Raw genomic sequence first — 24,696 nt, 5'->3', positions numbered from 1 at the left:
GAGAGCTTATTCGTAAGTTGATAAACCTATGCAAGGCATTGTAAATGTGTGGTTATCCTGCAGAATGCAAGACTGCATTACAATTTTTCATTGGCTCACAGCCTCTTAGTATACTCATGTTGTCATTGTACCAGCATGTTGTGCAATTTATTGCTTAGGTTATAAGAACTGTGACAGTGAAGCTTGCAAATAGGTTGTAATTTATAGTTTCAATTTTAGCTACATTGCAGAATACAGAATACAGTGGAACCTCGTTAAAGCGAGTACGGGCTATAGCGACACCCCCGCTATTACGAGAGATAGCTGATGCACCGTCAATTGACCCTATAATAAGCGTGTTAAAAAATTCGTTTTTACGAGACCCTTTCGGCGTTGGCTCTCGCCATAGCGAGGGTTTCACCGCCGGAAGACTTTCATCAAGACTCCTTAACCTCTGTAACTGCTAGCGATCTGTTAGAAATGAAGTTAATGGAGTGCTCAGTCTCAAATTTATGTGGTAAACTGTCGTTCGATAAATATAATGATTGACGAAACAATGCTTTGCATGATTTTTATTCAGTGCGGCGCTTATAAATTGTTTGAATAGTTAGCCGTTATTTGAGTAAGGAAATTTAGTGATGCAAAAAAACATCGCCTTTCGTCTGGATTTATGCTTACGTTTATTGGATAGATGTTTATCTGTCGCCGCACCACTCCTGTTCCTGTGTATCTGTTCGCAACAGGTATATTGGCTATTATTTGCTTCACCTCCGGTAAAGCGACAATTCGCTATAGCGAGTGTTTATTAGTGCACCGTGGGGTGTCGTTATATCGAGGTTGCACTGTATATTTTGAACTGACTCACAAGTTATAACAAATTAATGGATGATGTCGCCAGAAGTTGAGGGAGTTTCACTATTGATCCAGATGATATGCAGTATGTAAACTGTGCTCCAAGCATATTTCGCTCCACCCTTCAAAATAAACATGGACCACTACTGTTTTCAGTGAACATCTGTTCAGTACTGCAGGCAATATTTCTGCCATAAAAAAGAATACATTAGACCCTGATAGGGTAAAATATTGAATTTTTTTGTATCAAAACCTTGAGAAAGAACCAGTGACTGCCTGATGTAATGTGACAAATCGGTCGATCATGTATTCTTTAACAACGTGGTATTGAAACTTTTACTTGGCATATAAAATTATGGAGACGATCTTAAGTTTTTTTACAGAGCTTTCCTCCTAATTTACATCTTTAGTGAAATTATTTTCATTCACTTCTTGCGGTTGCTCATTTAAATTTGCCATTCAGGTAATAAGAGTTCAACCTTGGAGCCGAGTATCGAGAACCGATGGGGAAAACCGGACCGTTACCGAGAACCGAAAAAATTTAAAAATAGACTCATCCTTAATTTGTCTTAATCGGGATTTCTAGAACCAAATCATTTGTATATTATTAATACCCTAATGGTGGGTAATAAATCGCAATCAATGCCTTTCGTTTTCTTTGATGAAGGAAACTACCCTATTGTTTTAGAAGAGAACACAATCTCGTTCATTCATTTTCAGGGAAGAAAAACCTGAGTTAGGTCTCAAGACATTTAAAGTCCGCTTCAAGTTGCTGCTTATGATGCTAATGCCTAGGGGGACTTCAAATTAAAGCTAGTTATGATTTATCATTCACCTACTCCTCCAGCAATGATATAGAATTCAAAGTAGCATTTGTCTGTCATTTGGACGAGCAACGAAAGGGCCTCAGTGACAAGAATTGTTTTTAGGCTGGTTTTAAAATTCATCAACTGCCGGCAAGCATTACAAACCCCTGAGATAGCATGAATTTTTTCCTGGATGTCAGTCCACCCACACGAAAAGGTGAGAATTTCTAAAGCACGTTCAAATTTATTTTAATTAGAAAATATGTCTTTTAACGCATGCCTACTATCTTTTAAGGTATTTTTAACTATGAATTTTTATATAAATAAGGACTTCTAAGGCTATTAATAGGAATATATATGGTTTATAGGAAATTTGATACCCAACACTTATGCTACCGGGAACACACCCTTACCTTCCCAATGATAAAACGCTCTCATATAACACAAATTCGTATAGCGAAAAGACCCATAGGAACGCATCCCTTGGGCTAAGCGAGGCATGGGTGCATGAGACTTTATCCCCATCAATCAATTAATCAATCAATCAATTTTAAGTTCATCCCCATGTTTACCATTAATTTATAATTTCTGAAGCATTCCTATTCAACAAGTAACTATAACTTTCAATTTTTTGGAGATTTTAAGAAGGCAAAAGGTACTCCAGGCAATTTTTCTTGATAGGCTACGTCTGTACATGAATCAGACGTTTAATGTATATAAAATACACTTTCTCCATTACTTTATTTATATACTTGTTATACTACTTACTCTTTCGCAAGCTCAATAGGAACATCACCAACTTCAGCACCAACCTCTGGTTCACTTTCACTGTATCCAACATTGTTTTTTAATTTATCACAGCTTAGACCAGCTGCAACACTTATTTTACCGTTATCTACTGATGCATCTTTTCCACAATCAAATTCCACCCCACCTAAATCTTCATAATTATCATCAGGAAGAATGTACTCAACTGTATTGTCCAACTCATGTATGACAGGCCCATTAGGTGAAAGTTCTTCCTAAAAAATACCAAAATGTACACAAGTTTTTAACAGTTTCCAGTATAGGAAAGCATTTTCAGGAAACCTTTTAAAAGCTTACTACTATTTTTATAATTGAAATGCACATAGGCAAAGAATAACTTTCGAACTATGTAATATAAGAGCCAATTACTGCATACAAGAATGGAATAGAAAAACAAATTAACAATCATCCGGAGGTGCAATTTTTCATAACACTACCCTAGCAGGAATGCTATCCATTAATCCATAGTGATGACACTAATTATCTAGCTAAATACAATTCAAAATCACAAAAGAGAAATAATGTCATCATTCATGTTTGCTTACCGAAGTCATTACATCAGAAATTAGATTCAGCTTTGCTGTCTTAGGCTGAGTAGGTCCTCTTCGCCTATTAGATAGAACATTGGGTGAATCATTCAGCATTAGGGGATAAGTCCTCTTAATTCCTAATCCCCTGTTTGGCTGCACTAATGTAACCAAAAACTGTATCAGCTGAAACATTGAAAAATTACAATTAAGAAAAAAATTACATAATAGCACTGGAATGAAGATTAATTTATGAACACATGAAACAAAAAAAACATTCAACAGCATGAAAATATCTCTGAATCCATTTCTGAGAGGTGAAAATTTTTAATATGTCACGAACTGTATTCCGACTACAAGAGAACCTTCAAAAAAGCACATTCTCGAGTAGCTGTAATGTGAACAACAATTGAACAATGAGAAATTATCAATAACTAAATATGTGAATTACTGTAAGGAAAAAAAAATGGATGCGAGGGTGCTTCTCTGAGAGAACTGCCTCATAAATACTGCCCTCAATTTACTAACTTTCAGATACATGAAAATTTGAAAAATTCAAGCGTGCCCAAAATTTCAAATTTGGTGGTTTTGGAGCTGGCCAATACGATGCGGTGTGGGGTAAAGGAACTTGCACTTTGGGCACAATCTGAACAGTGTAAATTAAATCTTTGTGACATCAGTAACCGTTCAGCATTTTGCCCGTTCTTACTTCCTGAGGACAGCACATTTTATTTAGATCCATTCACGTTGCAGCTAGATCAGCTCGACACAATTGTGAGTTAACGCAAAATTGTAATGCACTGTTGCATTCTGCAGGATAACCACACTATTCAATGCCTTCCATAGGTTTAACAACTTACGAACAAGCTCTCAGAACACATCTTGTTCATACCTCAAAGATAACTGTATATATACATGATTTAATCGCATATATCATACTCTGATCAAGCAAGTACTTATTTGGTCCCTGAAAAGATTTTGCTGGAGCTGTCATTCTATGGAATAAAAACTTTGATTCAGGTTTGATACAAATCTACGACTTTCTGGTTTTGTAAACTCCACAATAATGAGAATCAAACAGAAAGAGAAGAACATTTTTTTCTACAAACTATAGGGACCATAACTTAGGTTTATAAATTCATAACATTATTTATCTTACCCTATGTAATTATGCCCCTTTGAAAGAGACTATGACTTGTTTAATAATATTGAAATTTTGCAATGAAATTATTCCTATTTGTATACCGAGTGTATTGTACATAAAATGATATCAATTCACATCAAACTGCATTAGTTAATAATGATACATGAATCCATACCTTATTCACAATCTGCTGCTGCTTCATATGCTTCTGCCGAAGAAGAGCTAATTCTCTCCATAATGCTTCATTTTCACGCTTCAATGCATTGAACCTTGAGTCCAAACTTTCTTGCCTCCCTTTCATTTGCTTCACATCTAGCAGCACACGAGAAGCAATCTCTGGCTTTACACTCCCATTCGTACCACCACTCACTGAGCCACTGCCATGAACTGCACCAGTCGGGATCTAAAATTAAATAGAACACCTGCATTAAAAATGATTCATAGGTTGTTTATCGGTATAAATTCTTAACACATTCCGTGCTGACCGTTTTTTGAAGAAAATGCCCTGTGGCTGACTTTTTGGCAAAAATTGTATTTTTTTATTATTATTTTAACGACGTGATCTTATGATTTGTGATGCCTGCTACATGTTTTCGCACTTTTTTTTTTTAAATAACCCTTCATTTTTTAAAAATTTGAAATTTAAATTTTCTAAGTACCCTGTCAAACTTTTGATACCTTCCCGCAACACACCTACATGTTTCCCACATTTCTTTGCTCTTTGTCAGTACTATAGCGAAAACCCGTTCAGACTTTATCACTTTCTGGAAAAAACTAATGGAAATAGTAATGCAGCAAACATTATTTTTATAATCTGGAAATGATACATTCAAATACGATTTTAAATGTTTTATTGCTCAAAAGAAAATATTGCGAGTCTTACCAATATTTCCAGCAAAAGTGTTGCTCCCTATGGTGGAAAAATTATTATGAACGATATGATATCCTCTGGATAAGATTTTATAATGATATACATTGGTTTATAAATGAAAGGGAAAATTTGTATAAACGAAGAATTGTTGCAATGAAACATATTGTTTTACAAATCAAAAATTGACCAGCATTTTTAGAATAATTTTTCAGTTACTAAATACTTCACATAAAATAATATCTTTTTAAATAAATATTGAAATAGAAAATATACAAGGTAAACATTAAAAAATAATTTTTTCCCGCTGGGTAAATAATTTTCTTCATCACAGATTCTTGTGATACTTCTAGAAACAGTCAAGACACGATCGAGGATCAGATAGGCAGGTGGGGCTATAATATTATGTATCCTGGTGTACATTCTTCTTGAAGCACTGCCTACATCTCTTCTGTTTTCGTCTTTTCTGTCTATCGTGTTCTTCATATAATCGGGGAAATGTCCTAATAAGACCTTGGTTTTGCTTGAGGCAGGCTAGGATGACTATCTCCTCAAAGGGATCGAAGGTACAGATATTGTCATAAGAGATTCTATAACTGGAATAAGAAAGTCGATGAGAGGAATTTTTCAAAAATTTTCTTTGAATAAAAATTACGTTTCAGCAACAGTGATTTCAGTAGGTGGATTCCCAATTTTTAGTACCATTTGATGAATTTTCTTTCAATGGGAAAGTCAGTCATCATTTGATCCGAATGATCGATGCCACAATTTTAATTGCTATATCCAACCACCGCCTGTGGCTTTCTTGGCGTGCACCCTTGCCTTCTCGTAGATTCGTTTATTTTTTGGGGTCTATATGGGGCTAATTTTGAATAATCAGTGGGCCAGAGAAGTGTTAGAGTCAGAGAACGTAGATAGGTTCTTGTTGATTTGAAGGGCTTGGAGAATTGACATGAATTGATCAAGCGACTTCTCTCTCCTGAAGCAATGCAAGTCATATAAAGATCAAGCTTTTCAATTATTGGAGATACGGGAGATTTGGATAATTCTAGCACGAAAAATAAGGCCAAAAAGTGGGGAAATTCTTTTATGGTTAAATATTTCCATCTAGTAAATTTCCTTCAGGACACGTATTGCCCATTTTATATCCTCGGGCCGGATCAGTTTCTCCGAGTTCGGCGGCATGTGACTGGGTTAGTGGAAATTGTTCTCTTAGGAATTTTTTTGTTGGGGAGGATGCCAAATAGAGTGCTTGTAAGTATTTTGGATATTATGGAAAAAATGAAGTAATGAGTCTCTAATTCAAATGCTAGTGAACATAAGGATGGAGAAGTCTGGCTATTGTGCATGAAATGAAAATAGTAAAAATAAATCGCAATGTGGAACCAGGACTTTGCTGAAGTTATTGTAAAATTTATGCAAATATATTATTTCATGCATAGCAGCAAATAAACATAGGGATAACAACAAATTTTGCCATGATGAAATCATAGCAAATAAAATTCACTCAGAAACTTTAAAAGTATAAGAACGGATTGCTATTTTATTTTTATTTATTTATTGTTATTGTAAGGATAAAAATACACATACCTGGAGTATGTCCGAAATTAGGCAACCAGCTAAGCAATTTACCACAATAGCGTTAATTGACGTTAAAAATGAAAATAACAACAAGGGAAAAATATCTGTATTCCTTCTTGTAAAAACCAATTAACTAAACACAATCTAATCATTGCGTTAAAAGTCATAAAGAAAGATAAAATACCTTGTAATAAAGTGATTACCTATCCTCGTCAAATGTAAAAGTATCTTTTTATTATTTCGTTTTGAATATGTATTTGTAAAAGTTTTTTTTAAAGGTACAAGGACAATTGTGAGAATATACAACTGTTTTCTGCATTATAAAATGAAAGTAATAAAAAAATACATTGTAAAAAGCCACCCCCAAAGACGTCCTTGCAGAGCAAAACCGGGTAAAATAGAAAAAACACGGAAAAAATCGAAAAAAAATTTTTTTCGGAGCTTTCCGCACGGCAAATAGGCAAAGAGTGGTGACTGACCCTTTCCCATACCCTAACAGCGGTGGCTGGCGCTCAGGGCGGAATATAACGCAAAAGGGAATCATGACGTAGCATCTACGTCATCAGTCACTGGGTAGTGGCTGCCATGACGTAGACGCTACGTCATCAGCACGGAACGTGTTAACCAGGCAAGATGGGATCAACAGACTCGATTCGCTTGATTTCAATATATGACATTAGAATAAACTATTCCTAAGCCATGAACTTCTATGACATTTTAAATTTAAAAAATACTGCCTTCTTCTTCATGTAAAAATTTAAATCTTCCAATGGTAACCAGGAATGTTACCATTGGAATGGAACCAATGGTATGATTGGCCTTTCACCTACATAATCAGTTGAACATCAAAAGAAGGTTGAAATAATTAGTCAGTTTACAACCATTATTTTTGAATATTCTCACATGCAACTACAGTGGAACCTCGATCCATCGTTTTTCAGGGGGATGGATGAAAAAAATAACGAGTGCGGGAATGTTTGGCCCGGTTGCCTATGTCCCAGGAAACGCTACATTTTGGCAAATTAGGATATTCATCAATGGATTCAAACAAGATTTTAGCTGATTACAGGAATATTATTACTTTATCAAAACACTGAGGTCATATTGTTGATTCGACTAATACCTCTTTCAAATATCCTAAAGAAACACGCCTTGCTAAAAAATGTTTGCAATCCACTCGGCATTTTCACTGCTATTATGGATTTCTGGCTGATGTAAAAATTCTTATCTATCAAATGCCATTTCAAGTGCACGTATTTACGAGAGCAATGTGCATGTTATGCCTAAAACAACCGCTTTCACTAAAGTAGTGATTGGTTGTGAGATGGATCAAAAAGGCCAAAAATAGTTTATTAATTGAAATGTCCCTTTCCAACAATTAAATTTTTAATATGATTGAGGCAATGTGTAAAGCGTTAACAATGTTGCGTTAATCGTCAGCAGCACGCCCACCTGATCCTCGGCTTCATCCCACTTCTTGTTTTCACCAGGTATCTCACTCTAACCCCACCCCTGCCGTCATATGCTAGCGGACAACCCGAGGCGTTGCAATACTCACGCACTACTAGATCGAATTCTTTTCTTCATCTTCAATTATTTCCAGTCCATCTTTTAAAGTTCTCACTTGTTTCTTCAGCAGGGCCATGGTCCGAAGACAAAAATAAAACTAATAAAAATGAAACCGAACTTTATTGAACCCACACGAAAAACACTCGCTGATTTTAAGTCAACCCACCCTGGAAAGTATGGAACCACTTGTACAAGGTTAAGTTTGCCACTAATGCTATTGCATACGGCGTAAGTAGAGCTTAGGGAGAGGGTGAAGCATGACCATATGACTGTGCAATAAAATTTTTTGTCCTATAGAGAAGGCAACTTACCCACTCATTACTAACAATAAGTAGCGTAGCTCTAGATGAGCAGATGAATTCAGATTGCTAGTAGGGAGAAACAAAATATCCTGAGAGAACATAGCTTTGTTAGCAACTCTGAAAGTGAGACTTATAGCATAACTCGTAAATTGTAACCTGATGCCCTGTTTTCGAAAAAAATGCCGCATCTACTGCTGAGAAGCTCACAATCAGCGGCAAGGATATCGAGATCTGCCAGAAATCACCAATTTATTTGTCCAACTATTTCCTTGCTTAAAATGCTTAAAAAATGTTAGAAATATGTCGTGTTTTATGAATTATGTGCACATTACTAATATTTCAATCTAATAGAAGTATAATACCAATTCCCAAAATTCATTGTTAGACACCTTTTGGGCTAATTGGTGATTCATTCAACAGTTGACCTCCATAAACTGGGAACTTTGAAGGAGATAGGCTGAAAAAATTCAGTGGGCGAGAATGGGCGTGAAACACGTTTCTATTGCTCTTGTGTAAACTGATATTTTCTTTCAAAGCTAAGGCCTTCGTAATACGTTCCCTGCGCGAGCTGGGACCTTTTTAATTGTTTCGGAGAAGAGGAAAGCTTCAGAGGGGGGGAGGAGAGTGCCGAATGGAGGCAGATAGCAGATCTTGGGAAATGTGCTAATGTAACTATCCCAAGGCACTCAGCTTCTCCCTATGGTATTTCAATCTCCTAGGGAAGATTCAAGATGTCTGTCGTTATTAGCCACAAATAACACGTTGTAAACACTTCCATCTCATTTTCATCAAACGATGGACGCTGGAAAATTATACAACGGGACCGCGATCTTCGAACGATGAATGCGGGAAAACGATCAATGCAGGAATGATAGATCGGGGCTCCACTGTACATAATCCATTGGGACCTAACACAAGTATGAATTTCCCCAGCACAAAAGATTCACAACTTGTGTAAAGACTTGTAGGTGGTGTGAGCTTCAACCAAGCAGTTACAGTATTACTAGCAGGCCACCCACCATTGCTTGGTAAGAATAATATCCAGAGAAGTGGGAAACTTGGAATTCATGGTCACATAGTCACTATGTTTATTGTTTTTTCATCCCCTAGTATCAGTATAGAGGAGATGAAAAGTTTCAAAGGAATTTTACTGCTATGGGATTGTAACAGGGTTTCATTCATGCGATGCTCCTGGGAAGATTCTGGGGATCTTCACAACTCAATGCTTGCCGTAGCCAAGCAAAGGAATAGGTTCCTTGAGATAAGTAAATACCTTCACTGTGCAGACAATACGATGCCCAACATGAAACACAAATTGTGGGAGCTACGCCCGTAGATCACTAAATTGAAAGAACGTTCCAGGGGGATTTTTCCCACTGAGAAAACTCTCTTTTAGCAGTAGTATGATATCGTATTTTGGTATCCATCCTTGCATGCATTCATTAAGCGGAAGACAATCAGTTTTGGTGGTGGAATATATTTCCTTGGCTTTTGGATGTTGCTGTTCACAATCTGTTCACAAGCGAAATCTGGTCCTTGCATGTCACAATTAGAGTTCAGGCATGTAATAGTGCAAAAATAACTGGCCATATATCGATGCAAAGCCAAGTATAGCTGCCGTGCTACTTCATTTTCAACAGAGGCAGTCAATGAAATATGTTACAATTCTAATGATCATTTAGTACATGTTATACTACATAAAATATGGCGTCGCCGTGATGGAGGATACTGCGCTTCCGTCAACCGCACTGCATGCGATACATCTAATATGGACAAATATTGCTTTTCTACTTACCACTCAAAATGGTACGTAACCGCCGGCATTCATCTCTAAATCAATCTTTAGTTTATTTGAAACAAATTGATTCAAATTTCATTTTTATACTACATTACACTCTTATGTGTTGTGAGAATATTTTTCAAATATGCATTTATTCTATTTATTTTCCAAAATTGGGGAAATGCATTTTCAACTTTTTTACCTATTAGCCCAGTAAAAATATTATTTAAATGTAACTTCAACAAATCCATTGATTGTGTTAATTCAAGGTTCTGTAATTTCATAACACTCCTGACGAAAACTTGAAGAATTTTACTTGATGTGTATTTGATAAGTTTGTAATATAAAAATTTAAATATACCTCACATTTGTGAAATAACATCGCAAAATTTGTACACCTTAAAACATTGCAGTTTGCATCGAAAAATTTATGAATCACGGGCAATAGAACTCTGCAAATTATTGCTAAATTTTCAATAATTTACTTAAAAGTTAAACAAAAGCCTGAAAATAGTGTACGTAAATAATAATATGTACAAAATAAATATTCTAGGGTTTTTTATCATTTATATGAACTCCTCAGCTCAAATGCGACAAATATTTGCTTTTTCTGGGAAAATATTACCTTGCACCAAAAGACAACAGATCCGCCCAATGTGACATTTATGTCACAGCCTATATCTCGGAAACTACGCCACCGATCAATGTAATATTTTCAGAATGTAAAAAAATGAGACCCTTAGCATTTCCCTAGAATATCAATTATTAATCTCAAAAAAATATTTTGGGCGGATCCAGGTTAAGTTAATTTGATTTGGTGATCACTTCCATTCAAAACAAAACACACTAAACCAATCGACCCGTGCAAAATGGTTCTAGATATATTTAAGAGAGTGAAATACAAAGGAAATGGTCAGAGCACCTAAATTAGCCGATTTCAGAATTGTGAACCATCCTTGCTTTTTCCACAACTACATATCCAAATGGAAGAAGGGGCATAAGGAATGCCATAGATTCAAACATTAATTTTTTTTCTTTCATCAAGGTCATCGAAATCTCAAGAACCAAAGAACCACATCTCCAAGCTCTTTTTTCCATATATTAAGTTAAGTTATATAATTTTTTGACAAAAACAATTGAAGACTTTTGAAAGAAGTTTCCTTAATTATAATTATGCCTTTAAGGCAAAATTTAGGACGTTTTTTGCACTCTAGTTCTAACCACGTTTGGCATGAGTTGTCATGATTCTGACTGTAGGTAAATCCACAAACTGAAAGTGGTTGCTTTTTGACAGACAAGAAAATATACCAAATTAACACCAATTAACTAACGAAAGTGTTAAAGCCCTGGTTACACGATACATTAACATGTACAGGTTAGTGTCTAAATGTATGAACGTGAGAATGAATGCCAAAATGCACCGTGTAACCACCCAACTTACTGCAAATGCATGCACAGAAAATATAACCCATTCTCTAATTTGGTTCATGCATTCGTACATGTTCCGTTCCACCAAAATCATTCATGCAAAAGTATATTAACTTGTACTTGTTAATGTAACGTGTAACCAGGCCTTTACAATGCAGGCCACTCAAGATGAGGACAAGAGACCTCATGCCTCACCTGTTGTTGAGTAATGAATAGAACAAAATCTGTCAACTGATGCTTTTCATTCACCAGTACATTGTCCCGGAATATCTTGGCTAATCACTGTCAATTGCATACAATTTTATCAGGAAAAAATTTGCTTCGCATAAATTCCCCATACTTCTCCTTCCATGTAGTTAGGAAAATATTGCCCAGAAAACAGCAGTTTTTGCGAGAAATATTAAAACAGCTGGTTTTTCTCGCGTTTACCAATTAAATATCAATGGCATACATACTCATTAGAGGGAATGTATTGTTGAATGTTATGATTTAAATTTAAACCCTACATTCTTAAATGATTTTGACATCCGCATCTATACCCAGAATGTAACTTATCTACAACATAGTAATTGGAATGCATTATAATGGAATTCTTGACAACAAACGATGTTAAGTTTTGCATTCGATTATCTTTGCATAAATACATCACTAGCCACGAGTTAGGCTTTTTACGAGAAGTTGTACCTTATATTAACAAGGCAGACCGGCTTGGTATGCTCAGCAATTACGGCCTAAATTTTTAATTATTGAGTATTATCAATAGTTTAAACTGGCTTACGTCTTGTCGGAAATAACATGTTCCATACCTACCAGTTAGCTACTAAAGGCGATACCGAGAACAAAGTTTCCTGTAGAATGTGTTCCGAGGATTCTCCGTATTAAGGAGCTTCAAGCACGAAGTCGAGGATTAGGGGCTCAGGGTAAAGGCGCAGGGAGTTCCCTCGTGTACTTACGGCATTAAATTCCCTTTTAAGACGAAGGCTTTAAAGTTCCTAGCATAACAAAAGCTCATGGAGAGTGGAAATTGGGGGGCAATCAATAACAAAAAGTGATCACATGCATGAAAACGTAATATACGACAAAGCAAGAGAGGGAAATTTAGCAAAATTGGTAAATAGTAACCCATTCGGATGTCCGATAAAGAGCCTCACCTTTCTCTTGATGTTGTCCAGAAGGTAAGGATGACCACGAAGAAAATATTTATGGGCAAACTCCATTTCATCCTTATCCAGTTTTAACCCACCGCTATCAACTGACGATATCTTCCTAAAGCCATCTGAGGAAAAAATAAGCGAAATTTATGTGAAAGCTGTCACGCATACAAAAGCAATTGTCAATTTTAACAACAAATAAAAGTTTTACTGTCACTTACACATATTTAACTGCCGAATGAAACTGGCTAAATTATTGTGTTTGTAATACAGGGGCAGAAGTTCCCGAGAAAACTGCGCCTGGTTCCGGATTAGAAAGCTCGAACCCTCCTGAAAAGTGAGTCAAGACCAAAATTCCCATTACCAGTCATGGAGTTTTCAGTTTACAATAAATAGAATTTGTAGTAACACAATACATACGAAATAACGACCGACCTCATTTTGACGGATGACCAAGACTTACCTTGCGCACAGGTATTACGTCATAATTAATTACACCTTAGAAAGGACTGAATATTTAAGAATACACAGGTATATTTCCTAATATTTACTCTAGTGGTTAAAATATTATCTACTATCAACAAATAATTCGCCGGAGGGCTCCGCGAACTCATGATAACTTACCGAACTCCATGCTATGAGGCTGTTTGTTGTTGGATCTTCGACAAGTTTCCACAGCTTTGCTAAAAAAGCTGGAACGTTCGAGCCCACCTCAGAAATAGAATGCATACTTCTAAGCAAGTGATCGTTACAATTTTTCTAAAATACAGATGGTCAAACTTATCCACACAATGCTCTGTGATGAATCCAATACACCCATGAGAGGCACACAATCACATCCCAGAACACAATCCACGCAATGCGCGATGATATGCGCAGTGGCAGTGCAACCCCAGTGGCCAGCGGCCAGCGGTATCCATAGGGGGATAGGGGAAATCGAGACATGTCGAGAGAAAAAAACAAACACTGTCGCTGGGCGCAGTGCGGCGCAGTGCAAGAAATCTGTGTACAAACTTGGTACGCTTGGTTCAATCTTAATTTCCTGAGGTTAATCAATTTTTTAAAGTAAATTACACCATTTCCTCGAGACATACGTTGTTTTCGAAGCACCATGACTGATTTTGACGTATATATTTTTCTCTTTTATGCATGTTACAGATTTACGCTTTTATATTTACATGGTAGTTACAACTTCGATGCCTCTTGAATAAATGGTTGCAAGAAAATGAGCCGGTCGATGAAACCTAAGTTGAAATCACTCTGTATCCAAATTTAACTATTCCGGTGTCACTCATGGCATCGGTAAAAACGTGGATTGAATAAGATATTACTTGGAACTGCTGAAGCCTATGAGTCTATGCCCCAACATACAATCATTGCAAATTCAATTCTATAGTGTTATACTCTCTTATAATTATCGGGAATCTCCTGCACTTGAGATTTAAAATCGGAAACTAAATTGATGTGGAGAATTGTGTCTCATGATTTCATTTAGACCGAGTAGTCGAGAGCGCCTAGTCATTCGTTATTCTTTTCACACGGTGTATCTTTGTTGGTATTCAGTAACTTTTGAGAATAGTAATATTTAAAACGTTCTATGTGACGAATCATATTCCTATTGACCCTATATAATGCCGGATTTTGTACTGAGAGTTAAGTGACATTGCGCTGCATAGTTTCTATAATATTGTATCGACTACTTAGTATTCCTCTTAATGAATAATCTGTTGCCAATGTTCTCGGGCAAGGCAGATTGCATGTGGATGAGAAAATTCGTATCAGATGTAGTCTGAAACGTCAGTGTTTTTTCTATTTCATCGCTCAGTAAGGTAATCAATACATTTCAGGGATGGCAACCATGTTTTCTAAAGTGTCCGTGCTGTCCGTTTAAATCTTAAATGTTCCACACCATTTGAAGGCTTTTATGGTAAGATGGAGTGCAGAGGGATGAAGAAATTTGAAAGTCAATGCAGTAAAATGTAAAATCATTGTTAACAGTGAGGATTACTGTGCAAGTTAATTCATGGTCTCTTCTCCCTGAGTTCTGAGTTCATGTTATTATGGTCGCTCATCATAGAATTCCGGAGACTATACTGAAACAGTTCCAGTATTTAAACGAACTCGGTAAGTTCGTATTTTCCTGCCGTTTTAGTATTTTTTGTTGATTGCATGTAGTGCTACTATATTTATCATAGAAGCGTGTTAAAATTCATTTCTAATTCAGGAAGAACAAAGCAATGGAAGCTACTTGGTCAAGAGAAGAACGGCGTGATGATCATCGGATTGCAGGTGGAATCACTTGACTCTGAAATGTCCAGTATCTTAATAATGTACGACCACCTTAGTAAAACTTCTCGCATTTTACATTCGTTCGATAAGTATGTGAACTTCATACAAGCCTCGTTGAATCAGAGTCACAGTCTTTTAGGTAAGCTACTGACCATAGTTTTCATATATATTCTTTGATATGACATCACTCTTATCCACTGAAATCACAGTCAATAATCAACTGTGGGCCTTCATTATTATGAATTGATATTTTTTATCTTTTTCTGGGAGAGACTTAAATATCATTAGCACATAATTTTTGTTAAGGAAACCGAAAGAGCAGATAACAGCTCTCTTTATTCTCTCTCAAAGAAAAATGACCCAAGGGACTGGAATATCCACTACAATAGGCAAAAATATACTCCTGTGGGCTTTTGAATGTCAAATGAAATGCAATTTGTCATTGATAACTTGTCTCCAATTTTGTTTTTCATTCCCTATAGGCAGAGTTGTCTGCTTAGTTTTGCAAATCCATGTAATCATTATGCTCTTGACATCTGTCATAATAATAGGCCTGGTGGGATAGTAGTCGAGGGAAGAGAGCTTGGTTACTAATTGCAGGGTCTCCAGTTCAAATTTCAGATGAAGTATTCGGGCACATTCCCAAACAAAATCCTCAGAGTGCTAGGTGACATATGGGCAGGAATTGGCTCTCTACCCTGAATTCATATGCCTGTGCCATAGAATAGTGACCCACGGAATCCCTATAATAATAATTAGTCTTCTTTATTAATTCCAGGACATGTGGTCAACATGTATAGAACAAGACAAGTAGGCACACAAAACAAACATAGACAATAAAAGTAAAAATTAGATATTCAGATACAATGACATAAACTCATCAATAGAATAGCAAGAATTGTTCACCAGATACCAGTATAGTTGTTACTTAAAGTTACACATAGGACATATTTACCTTAATTATTTAGGAAATGCATTGAAAAATCTCACTCCAGCATAAACAAGGTTTTTGCTATACTTGGTGAGATTATGGGAGACAATCCTGAAGTCTTTAGAAGCTCTAGTATTGTAATCATGTACATCACCATTTATTCCGATTTCAAACATGCTTCTGTATTGAAGGATAAAAACAATAGATGAAAATATATATAGACAAGGTAATGTAAGAATACCCAGAGATTTAAAATGCTCCCGGCAGCTATTTCTGCCATAAATACCTTGAATAATCCTAATGGCCTATTTCTCGAGTCTAAAATGCCTAATACTGTACTGAGAATGGCCCCAGACCACAATTCCATATTTCAGCCTACTATGGATATAAGCATGGTAGATAGAAAGGGACGTGTTGGTGTCAGTGAGCGCTTTGATCCTTTTAAAGAGATAACATCCAGATGCCACTTTGATACAAAGAATATCAATATGCATTTCCCAGGATAATGATTCATGCACATGTAGTCCCAGGAATTTTGTTTCAGTTCACTAATAACATTATGAATGAACTTAGTCATGGCAATTTTGGTTGACCTATTTTTCATGAAACTAAATTGTTTTTTAGAGAGAATATCAAATTTAGTTAAAAGCGATAAGATTCTGTTAAAGATGACTTGTTCAAAAACCTTTGAAAATTCAGATAGAACAGAAATGGGTCTGTAATTATTCATGTCCTGAGGGTCAACATTCTTGAAAATTGGGACCACCGTGGCTACCTTTAATTTCTCTGGAAAAATACCCACTTTCTCGTCTGTGAGATAAAGGAAGGTAGACTAAGAATAATGAATTCTGAAGTTAGGAGTGTTAACAGGATTCTTTGGTGTGTTTGAGAAAGTTTGCTGATCATTGATGGTATTCAGGAACTTATTATTGAGCAAGTTGGCTAGGACAGTTTAGTCTGATATTAAAGAGCTGTCATGAAAAACCATGTCAATGGAAGATTTAGAAGCTTTTGAAGAAGTGGAATTTTTGATCAAATTCCAGGCAGCCTTTCTTTGGTTATCTGAGGAATTAATGGTATGCATAATGAACTTTCTTTTTGTCTCATAAACTAAAACATGGTGTTCACGTTTTAAAGTTTTATAGTACTTTTTGAGGGAGTAGGAGTTACTAGATTTTAATTCATGGAAGACCTGTATTAACTTAGAAGATGAGCCTAACTTATTCTGTGCCTGTGGCTAAGTCTGGATCAGGTCTACCATCACCTATTCAAAACAGCCTCTAGGTTGAATTACTGAGTGAGAGTTTTTAGAGTTCTCTCAGTTCTTAAGTCTTTTGCCCTCTCTGTTTTAGCCCTTTTGCTCATGTTTCATGCTCTGGTTGAACCTTTCTTAGATGTGGGATCCTTAATTTTTTTCTTCCTCCTGTACTGAGCTCTCTTTAAGTAAGTTCTTGCGCAGGTTAGCCTCTCCTCCAATTTGGAGTTCAACTCACTGGGGTAGCCAACCCATCCCTCAACCTCTTTGAGTAAGATCTATCACTTGATGAGTCTCTTTACTGGCCAATGGTCAGCTTTTTTTTAATTCTTGGTTTTTCTTTAAATATCATTTTTTATACTTCAAGAGAGATGACATACAGAAATAAATTTCATTTCGTTTTAACGTACGTATTTGAATGAAATTATAGTGTCAAGATCCTGGTAATAAGTGCAGTAATGTGAATTCAAAGTGTAAACATATTATAATTTTGTCAAGTGGTTGACTGTTGGCAGTAGATTTTCATGGTTTTGTTCATGATTCTTGTGAGATCCAGGGTTTTTCAGCCCTATTTGCTGTTGCATTATCCCAAAGGCCACTAATTTGATGACGTTTGCCCATTGCATTCTAGGCAGGTTGACCCCTGCGATTGCCCTTGATGTGGATAACTTGGGCGCATAGATTTTGGTTGTCACCTGTTTGCCTACTCCCACCTCTCAAATATACCAATTGGTTGTGTCCTTCCCTATCCTAGTACACTACCTATGCAAAAAAATCTGTGCTGCGACTGTACTAAAGCTCCACTGTAACTGTGCTGAAGGGACTGCAGTGTGACTCAACTTAAACTGCACTTAAATTGAAACATCGCAGTACAGTCATAGCACAGCCACAGTTCAGTTACCATAGCACAGTCACAGTGCAGTTGCCAAAGCACTGTCACAGTGCAGCTGCCATAGCACAGTCATAGTGCAGCCACAGCACAGTTTTTACTATAATACTCTTTCCTTGAATCAATAATTGACAGCCTATGGATGTGGCTATTGCATTCCTTGTAGATCATAATGAAAACAAGAAGCAGAATTAAATCAAGATGGGCCAATTAGCAAAGATATACATATAGCTCCCTTTTTAGGTGTTTGTGAAGATTGGTTGACTGATCCAACCTGAAAACGGCATAGATTGAGACATAGCAGTGACCAAAACGACTACTTTCATTTGAATATTGACAAGTCAAAGGAAAGGTAGACCATAATCCTAACAGACACTTACTGAATTCGCTATGCTCCATTTTCTTAATATAAACAAAGTTGATGGTACTCAAAAACATTGATATCGAAGCACTTAGGTCCAATGAGAAAAATTGACAAATCTTATTCTGCACATCAACTGATACTATATAAAAACCACCTAAATTTACTTCAGTGCTATTTGTTGTAATGTTTTTATTTCCTTGCAAACTTCACAAATATGGTTAATACACTTAATAAACACTTTTTATAGTTATCCCGGTGAACACATTCGGAGGGCCAACACCCACATGCCACTCTTTTTCCAACCATACTACCCTCTTCTCTCTCCTGCACTGTCAACAACAATTGATCCATTCTATTTTTTGCTGTTCATTATCACCTGCTTCGTTGTCTTTCTCCCATCAATTGTCACATTAACATTCAACCCAAAATAACTCAAAATTTATTGTTACACTGTCAAGTTGCCACACAAATGCACACCTCGATAGATTTTGTTGATGAAGCTTAAGTTCTAACTCATTGGAGTGCAATAAATGACAATAAGAAATGAAAACAAAAGAAATTTATCATATAAAAATATGCTCATGATTATAAGTATAAAATTGACAGAAAAGTCTTGATAAGGCATGGCTGCTCAATTCATTTGCCTCTTTGGCGGCTTTCCTGAAATTACAAGGAACGCACATTACATACTTATATCTAATAAAGTGTTCTGTCAAAATCTGGCTGTTTAAGTTTGTCTGAATTTAATTTTAGAGAAGTTTAGTACTTACCCCCAGCAGCCACAATGCAAACTGCACTCCATCGTAATAGAATTTATTCAGCATATGCTATTCACCCAATTTCAGGTCAGTTTTAATAGAATACCAAAGATCTTTAGTTGTTGCCTTGCTCTTAACAGACTAAAAATAAAGATATACCTATTTTTCAACTCTCTCATGCTTCGCAAGGAGTAGATTGAGAGTCGTCAGAATCAATCGTGGAAAGTTGATTCATCGCGAACCATACGGATTTCAGCAAAATTGACATTATCACTTTACCCACTGAAAAAATTCCTGGCTAAGTAGCTAAATTTGATGTAAGTGATGTAACATTCACTTCTTCACATTCTTAGCATCGATCTTATATTGACGTATCTATCATATAGCGTAGAATTTATAGGATGAGATCACGTAAACAAAGAATGGCACAACTCCAATGCTGTGCAGCAAAGATGGCGGAGTATCAGTGGAAGTTGTTCTTTTGAACATAGTTTACCAAAATAATAAGCAATTTGGAGTTATGCATTGCCGCAGTAATGTCAACATACAATTTTTAAATATTTTATACATTCATTTTGTCATGGAAATGATAATTAATCGGATTAAGACAATCGTCGAAGGACAAGTGGAAGGCAAGAATGGAAAAGGAAGACCTCGAACAAAATATATGGAACAAGTAAAGACAGAGGTGAAAGAGAAGAAATACATAGGTGTGAAAAGATTAGCTGATAGGAGAACTGAGTGGAGAGCTGCGTCAAACCAATCCTAGGATTGTTGACCAGTGATGATGATGATGATGAAATAATATAGTAAATATTTTCTCCTGTCAATGACTGGTAAAAGTAACCATCCAGCCCTGTCGCAGTCCAGTTTGAGCCGAAGTACAGTTCCAGTCATGTTACCCATCCCAGTCACAGTCCAATTTGAGCCACAGTACAGTTACAGTCTTGTTATCCAGCGTAGTCGCAGTCCAGTTTGAGCCACAGTACAGTTCCAGTCATGTTATCCAGCCCTGTCACAGTGCAGTTTAAGCCACAGTACAGTTCGAGTCATGTTATCCAGCCCTGTCATAGTACAGTTTGAACCTTAGTGCAGTTCCAGTCATGTTACCCAGTGCAGTCGAAGCTCTACCCTATTGGAAATATTCCAGTGAAAAATATTCAATTGAACGGTTAAATTGAAAAAATTACAAATACATAAATACATCCAATATGGTAAACTTATTATTAGGTAGGATATACTTTACATCTAAATTTCACGAATCCCGAATTCTGAATAAATAAAATATGTGAACAGAAATTAAAGTTGAAATATTTTTAGAAGCAGTGTCATAAAAACTTTAATTGGGCTTTTCCACATCTTCCATCACTTCTCACAATCATGAATAGTTATCGAAAAGCTGTATATAGTTTTGCCATGATTACCTGCAGAACAACAACTATACCATGAGAGCCACATCTTTTACCAGTTCAAACAACGTTGTATAGTTGTCGAAAAGCAAACATTTTTCTGCGATTAGCGATAACAACTTCACCAACAAATATCTCACAGGTCTTTATCTAAGAAAGGCTTCTTTGAAATACTAATTAATATAATTCTGGTTTTGCATTATGCCAACATAACTTGTTTTTCACAACAGAAACATGTCACTCATGTTTATACAAGAACGCGGGAATTTCACTTCACACAAACAAACCTGCGTGATACACACTATTCCGACAATGCTAGTAGTTTTTTGCCGGTGACGTAACGCACGTATGCATAATTAAGTTAAATAAATATGCTTACATTTTAAACACAAACGTTAGTATAAACAGTGAAAAAACTGAAGGCGAACGATACATTACTAAATGAACACACTATAGCACAACAATCACATCAAGACTTCCGCTATATCACTTAAGAGACACACGAATGACCTAACACAACGCTGTGGGGATCAAGCACAGGTTAAATAACACCGATATTAAATAATTTTTTCTCCACAAGCAAAAAATTAACCACAATTGACCACAACCCAGTCTACCATGTGCACGTAAACATATGAATAACGGTATAATGGTATTTTTGATTTCAATTGAATATTGGAGAATTCAATTGAATATTTTAGAATTCAATTGAGTATTTGAGATTTCAATAGGATATTTGGGAATTCAATTGTATCTTTTCTTCGAATTCAATTGAATTTCCTAATATTCAATTGAATATTCATATTTCCAATTGAAAATTTGAAAATTCAATTGAATTTTTGGATATTCAATTGGAAATACGAATATTCAATTGAAAATTGGCATTTTCAATTGAATCAGCTGATTTTTTCCAATAGGGTAGCACAGTTTCAGCACTGTTACAGTACAGTTCTTCTCAAATTCCAGCTGCCATAGTACAGTCTAGCACAGAAAAGAGTACTGTGACTGTGCTAAACACAGAGTTTAGTCCAGTTACAGTGCAGATTTAGTGCAGTCACAGCACAGATTTTTTTGTATGGTATCTATAACCTGCTAATCTAGTTTCAATAACTAAGTGTTGACTGTCGTGTTTTCAGCCTATGTTTTCATCAAAATACTTATCGTCGTAGGTTTCTCTTATCAATGTAAAGCAGGGCTGATTTAAATTTTTCTACCCTTCATTTTCTTGGTACCTGCATCTTCCTATCACCATTACTTATTTTGATGATATTTGACTTTGTAGGTTCAGCGTTTTAATAGTTATATCTAGTATTTATATCTGTTGCTCAAGTATTTTTGTCACTCATTTCTTCAAATGCTACACTTAATATTTTTGTGAAATCATCCCTCACATATTCTGTTAATTTCTTAATTGAGTAGAATTATTCTTGTATTCTATGATGTTTTAAAATCTTGGGGGTGTAAATATCCTTAATAATTGAGGGATATTCTGTCATTTCTACCTGTGTAATTATTTTATTACCCTTTTATTAACATATTTTAACTGTTTTGCAACATAGTTGTGAAATTTTGTGCTTTTGCATTTAAAATATTTTAAATTCTTTCAGGATTTGTGACAAAAGAGAAAATTTTAGTTAATGATGATGTTGAAGCAGAGCCAACTGTGGAAACAGTTTACAAATCATATTTAGTAGAAATCAAAAGTGGAAGTTCATCATCGTCAGTTATTGATCTTGGTTTTGAAAGATCTCATAAGATGGCTTTGCAGTTTCTCTACTGGAACAAGGTGCCACACACTATTGCGAAGGAACGTTTTTTATTGCTGATTCATAAGGAAGGTGAGTGGTGATGTAATGTATATTCATAATTGGTTGAATTATTCTTTGTGTACCTAATTATTTTAAATATCATTTGCAACTCCAAAGCCCACCCTTGGGGTAAATTGGGGAAATTTTTTAATTATAAGCCACCAAAAAATATGGGGAAAACCTTGGAATTTTCTTGAGTTGTGGGAAAAAATTTTTAATGATTGCATAGCATTGGAAAAGGAAGTAAAGCATTACACATAGTTTTCTATTCATAAGTAGGAAATTAGATGCGAATTTCTTGCTATAGTTATTACAGTAGGACTTCTAGTTTACAAAATTGAAGTTTCCCTATTTTTTTATCTTAGTATACCAAAAAGTTTATAAAAGGGAGGTTATATTCCTGTTTGTGGGTTGCATCCATCTTCCGTGAGTGTTCATTCAGCAGTATGTGCCTTAGGTGCATAAGTCTTGGTTGCAGTGGAAAAATTGCATTCACCCAATAGTGTGGTGAAATGAATCTGTCCTCTGATGGAGCGCTTACTAGCTTAAACATGCTAGTCAATATCTTGTTTATCGGATCGAAGTTTTTCCCGGCGAACAAGTTGAAGGAATTCTTCTCGGGTTTTCCACCGGTTGAGGCTTTTCATGGCCGACGTTTTGAGGCTCGACTCAAGCATCGTCATCAGGGCAGTTGAATGTCGGACTTAGGGTTTGATTCCCTTATATACCCTGCTTGGAGGTCAGGTGTCATATGATTGGTTGAGGACTGGTCTCTTGGCAGCCAATCCGTTGATCCTTTGGCTTTTTAGAGCTGACAGAATGGGTTTCCAGGTGTTGCTGATGGCATAGCCTGCGTGGCAAAGGTACCTTGGAGACGTTCCTCCAGCACATGAACAACCAACACCCCAATATTGCCTTCACTATGGAACTAGAAAACAACGGGAAGCTGCCTTTCCTCGACATTCTAGTCACCCGGAAGGACGATGGAAGCCTTGGCCATAGTGTTTATCAAAAACCAACCAATACCAACCTCTATCTTAACGGACAAAGTCACCATCACCCCTCCCAGAGAGATGCTGTTCTCACGTCGCTTTTCCACCGAGCAAAGTCTATCGCTGATGAAGAGAGCCTGCCTGAGGAATTGAATCGCCTGAAGACAACATTCCGCCAAAATGGATACAGCAACCGCCAGATTTCCATGGCCCTACAAAGGACCTTCAACCCTAAAGTGCCCAAGACCATCGAAGAACCGGTAGCAAGAGCATGTCTCCCATACGTTTCATCTGTTTCCGGGAAAATTTCCAGGATTCTCAGGAGATTCAACATCGCCTCCATCCATCTCCCACCACCCAAGCTGATGGACTACCTAGTGAGAGCCAAAGACCCAGTGGGATTGAAAACTCCGGGCGTCTATCGAGTCCCATGTGAGTGCGGCGAAGCCTATATTGGGGAAACTGGACGCACCATCGAAACTAGGCTGAAGGAGCATAAGCGGCACCTAAGGTTGGGACAACCGGAGAAATCGGCCATAGCTGAACACAGCATACAATACGACCACGTCATCCAGTTTGATGATGCCGAGATCCTGATGCATTCCACCAAATATTGGGATAGAGTCGTAAAGAAGGCCATAGAAATTCGATTGGACCATAAAAACTTCAACCGTGGCGCAGGCTATGCCATCAGCAACACCTGGAAACCCGTTCTGTCAGCTCTAAAAAGCCAAAGGATCAACGGATTGGCTGCCAAGAGACCAGTCCTCAACCAATCACGTGACACCTGACCTCCAAGCAGGGTATATAAGGGAATCAAACCCTCAGTCCGACATTCAACTGCCCTGATGACGATGCTCGAGTCGAGCCTCGAAACGTCGGCCATGGAAAGCCTCAACCGGTGGAAAACCCAAGAAGAATTCCTTCATCTTGTTTATCTCTTGCAATGTATAAGCTTGCGATATAATTGTTCTTTTGTGTGGTAGAGATTATCAATGTCTAGCTTGAGTTGAGTTGTCCCATCATTCAAGTTGAGTTTGTATTTCCCCAATTTATATGTTAATGTTGGTTGCAATGTGGTATAGTTGTCAGTGTGGTTACTGGAGGGAAAATTTGATGCAAAAACATTCAAGCTTTTCCATTATGCACTCACTTCATGAGACTTAAGTTTTGTGAGGATTTAAGGAGTAAGTGGATAGTGTTGCTT

General features: G+C 36.6%; 2 protein-coding genes across 3 annotated transcripts in view; one reads left to right on the top strand and one right to left on the bottom strand.

The window, feature by feature from the left end:
* Positions 1–13,684, bottom strand: part of LOC124157973 (heat shock factor protein) — a 39,372-nt gene extending 25,688 nt beyond the window's left edge. Inside the window, exons 1-6 of one of the 2 annotated variants that reach the window (XM_046533115.1) lie at positions 13,419–13,684; positions 13,016–13,124; positions 12,795–12,919; positions 4,291–4,518; positions 2,990–3,157; positions 2,406–2,659 (exon numbers count right to left, since the gene is read on the bottom strand). In XM_046533115.1, coding sequence (XP_046389071.1) covers positions 2,406–2,659; positions 2,990–3,157; positions 4,291–4,518; positions 12,795–12,919; positions 13,016–13,124; positions 13,419–13,523 — 989 coding nt within the window. In that variant the 5' untranslated portion in view covers positions 13,524–13,684. The remainder of the gene's footprint in view (positions 1–2,405; positions 2,660–2,989; positions 3,158–4,290; positions 4,519–12,794; positions 12,920–13,015; positions 13,125–13,418) is intronic. The other variant, XM_046533107.1, reaches the window with a different exon arrangement.
* Positions 13,685–13,762: 78 nt separating this feature from the next.
* The window catches only part of LOC124157967 (protein pigeon), a 64,577-nt gene continuing 53,643 nt past the window's right edge, over positions 13,763–24,696 (top strand). Inside the window, exons 1-4 of the mRNA XM_046533094.1 lie at positions 13,763–13,811; positions 14,642–14,918; positions 15,019–15,222; positions 22,297–22,527. Of these exons, the coding sequence (XP_046389050.1) occupies positions 14,855–14,918; positions 15,019–15,222; positions 22,297–22,527 (499 nt within the window). The 5' untranslated portion in view covers positions 13,763–13,811; positions 14,642–14,854. The remainder of the gene's footprint in view (positions 13,812–14,641; positions 14,919–15,018; positions 15,223–22,296; positions 22,528–24,696) is intronic.

The sequence above is a fragment of the Ischnura elegans genome, chromosome 1 (assembly GCF_921293095.1).
Source record: "Ischnura elegans chromosome 1, ioIscEleg1.1, whole genome shotgun sequence".
Lineage (NCBI taxonomy): Eukaryota > Metazoa > Arthropoda > Insecta > Odonata > Coenagrionidae > Ischnura > Ischnura elegans.
The sequence above is the reverse complement of the archived record's forward strand: the minus strand, read 5'-3'. Positions and strand labels throughout refer to the sequence as shown.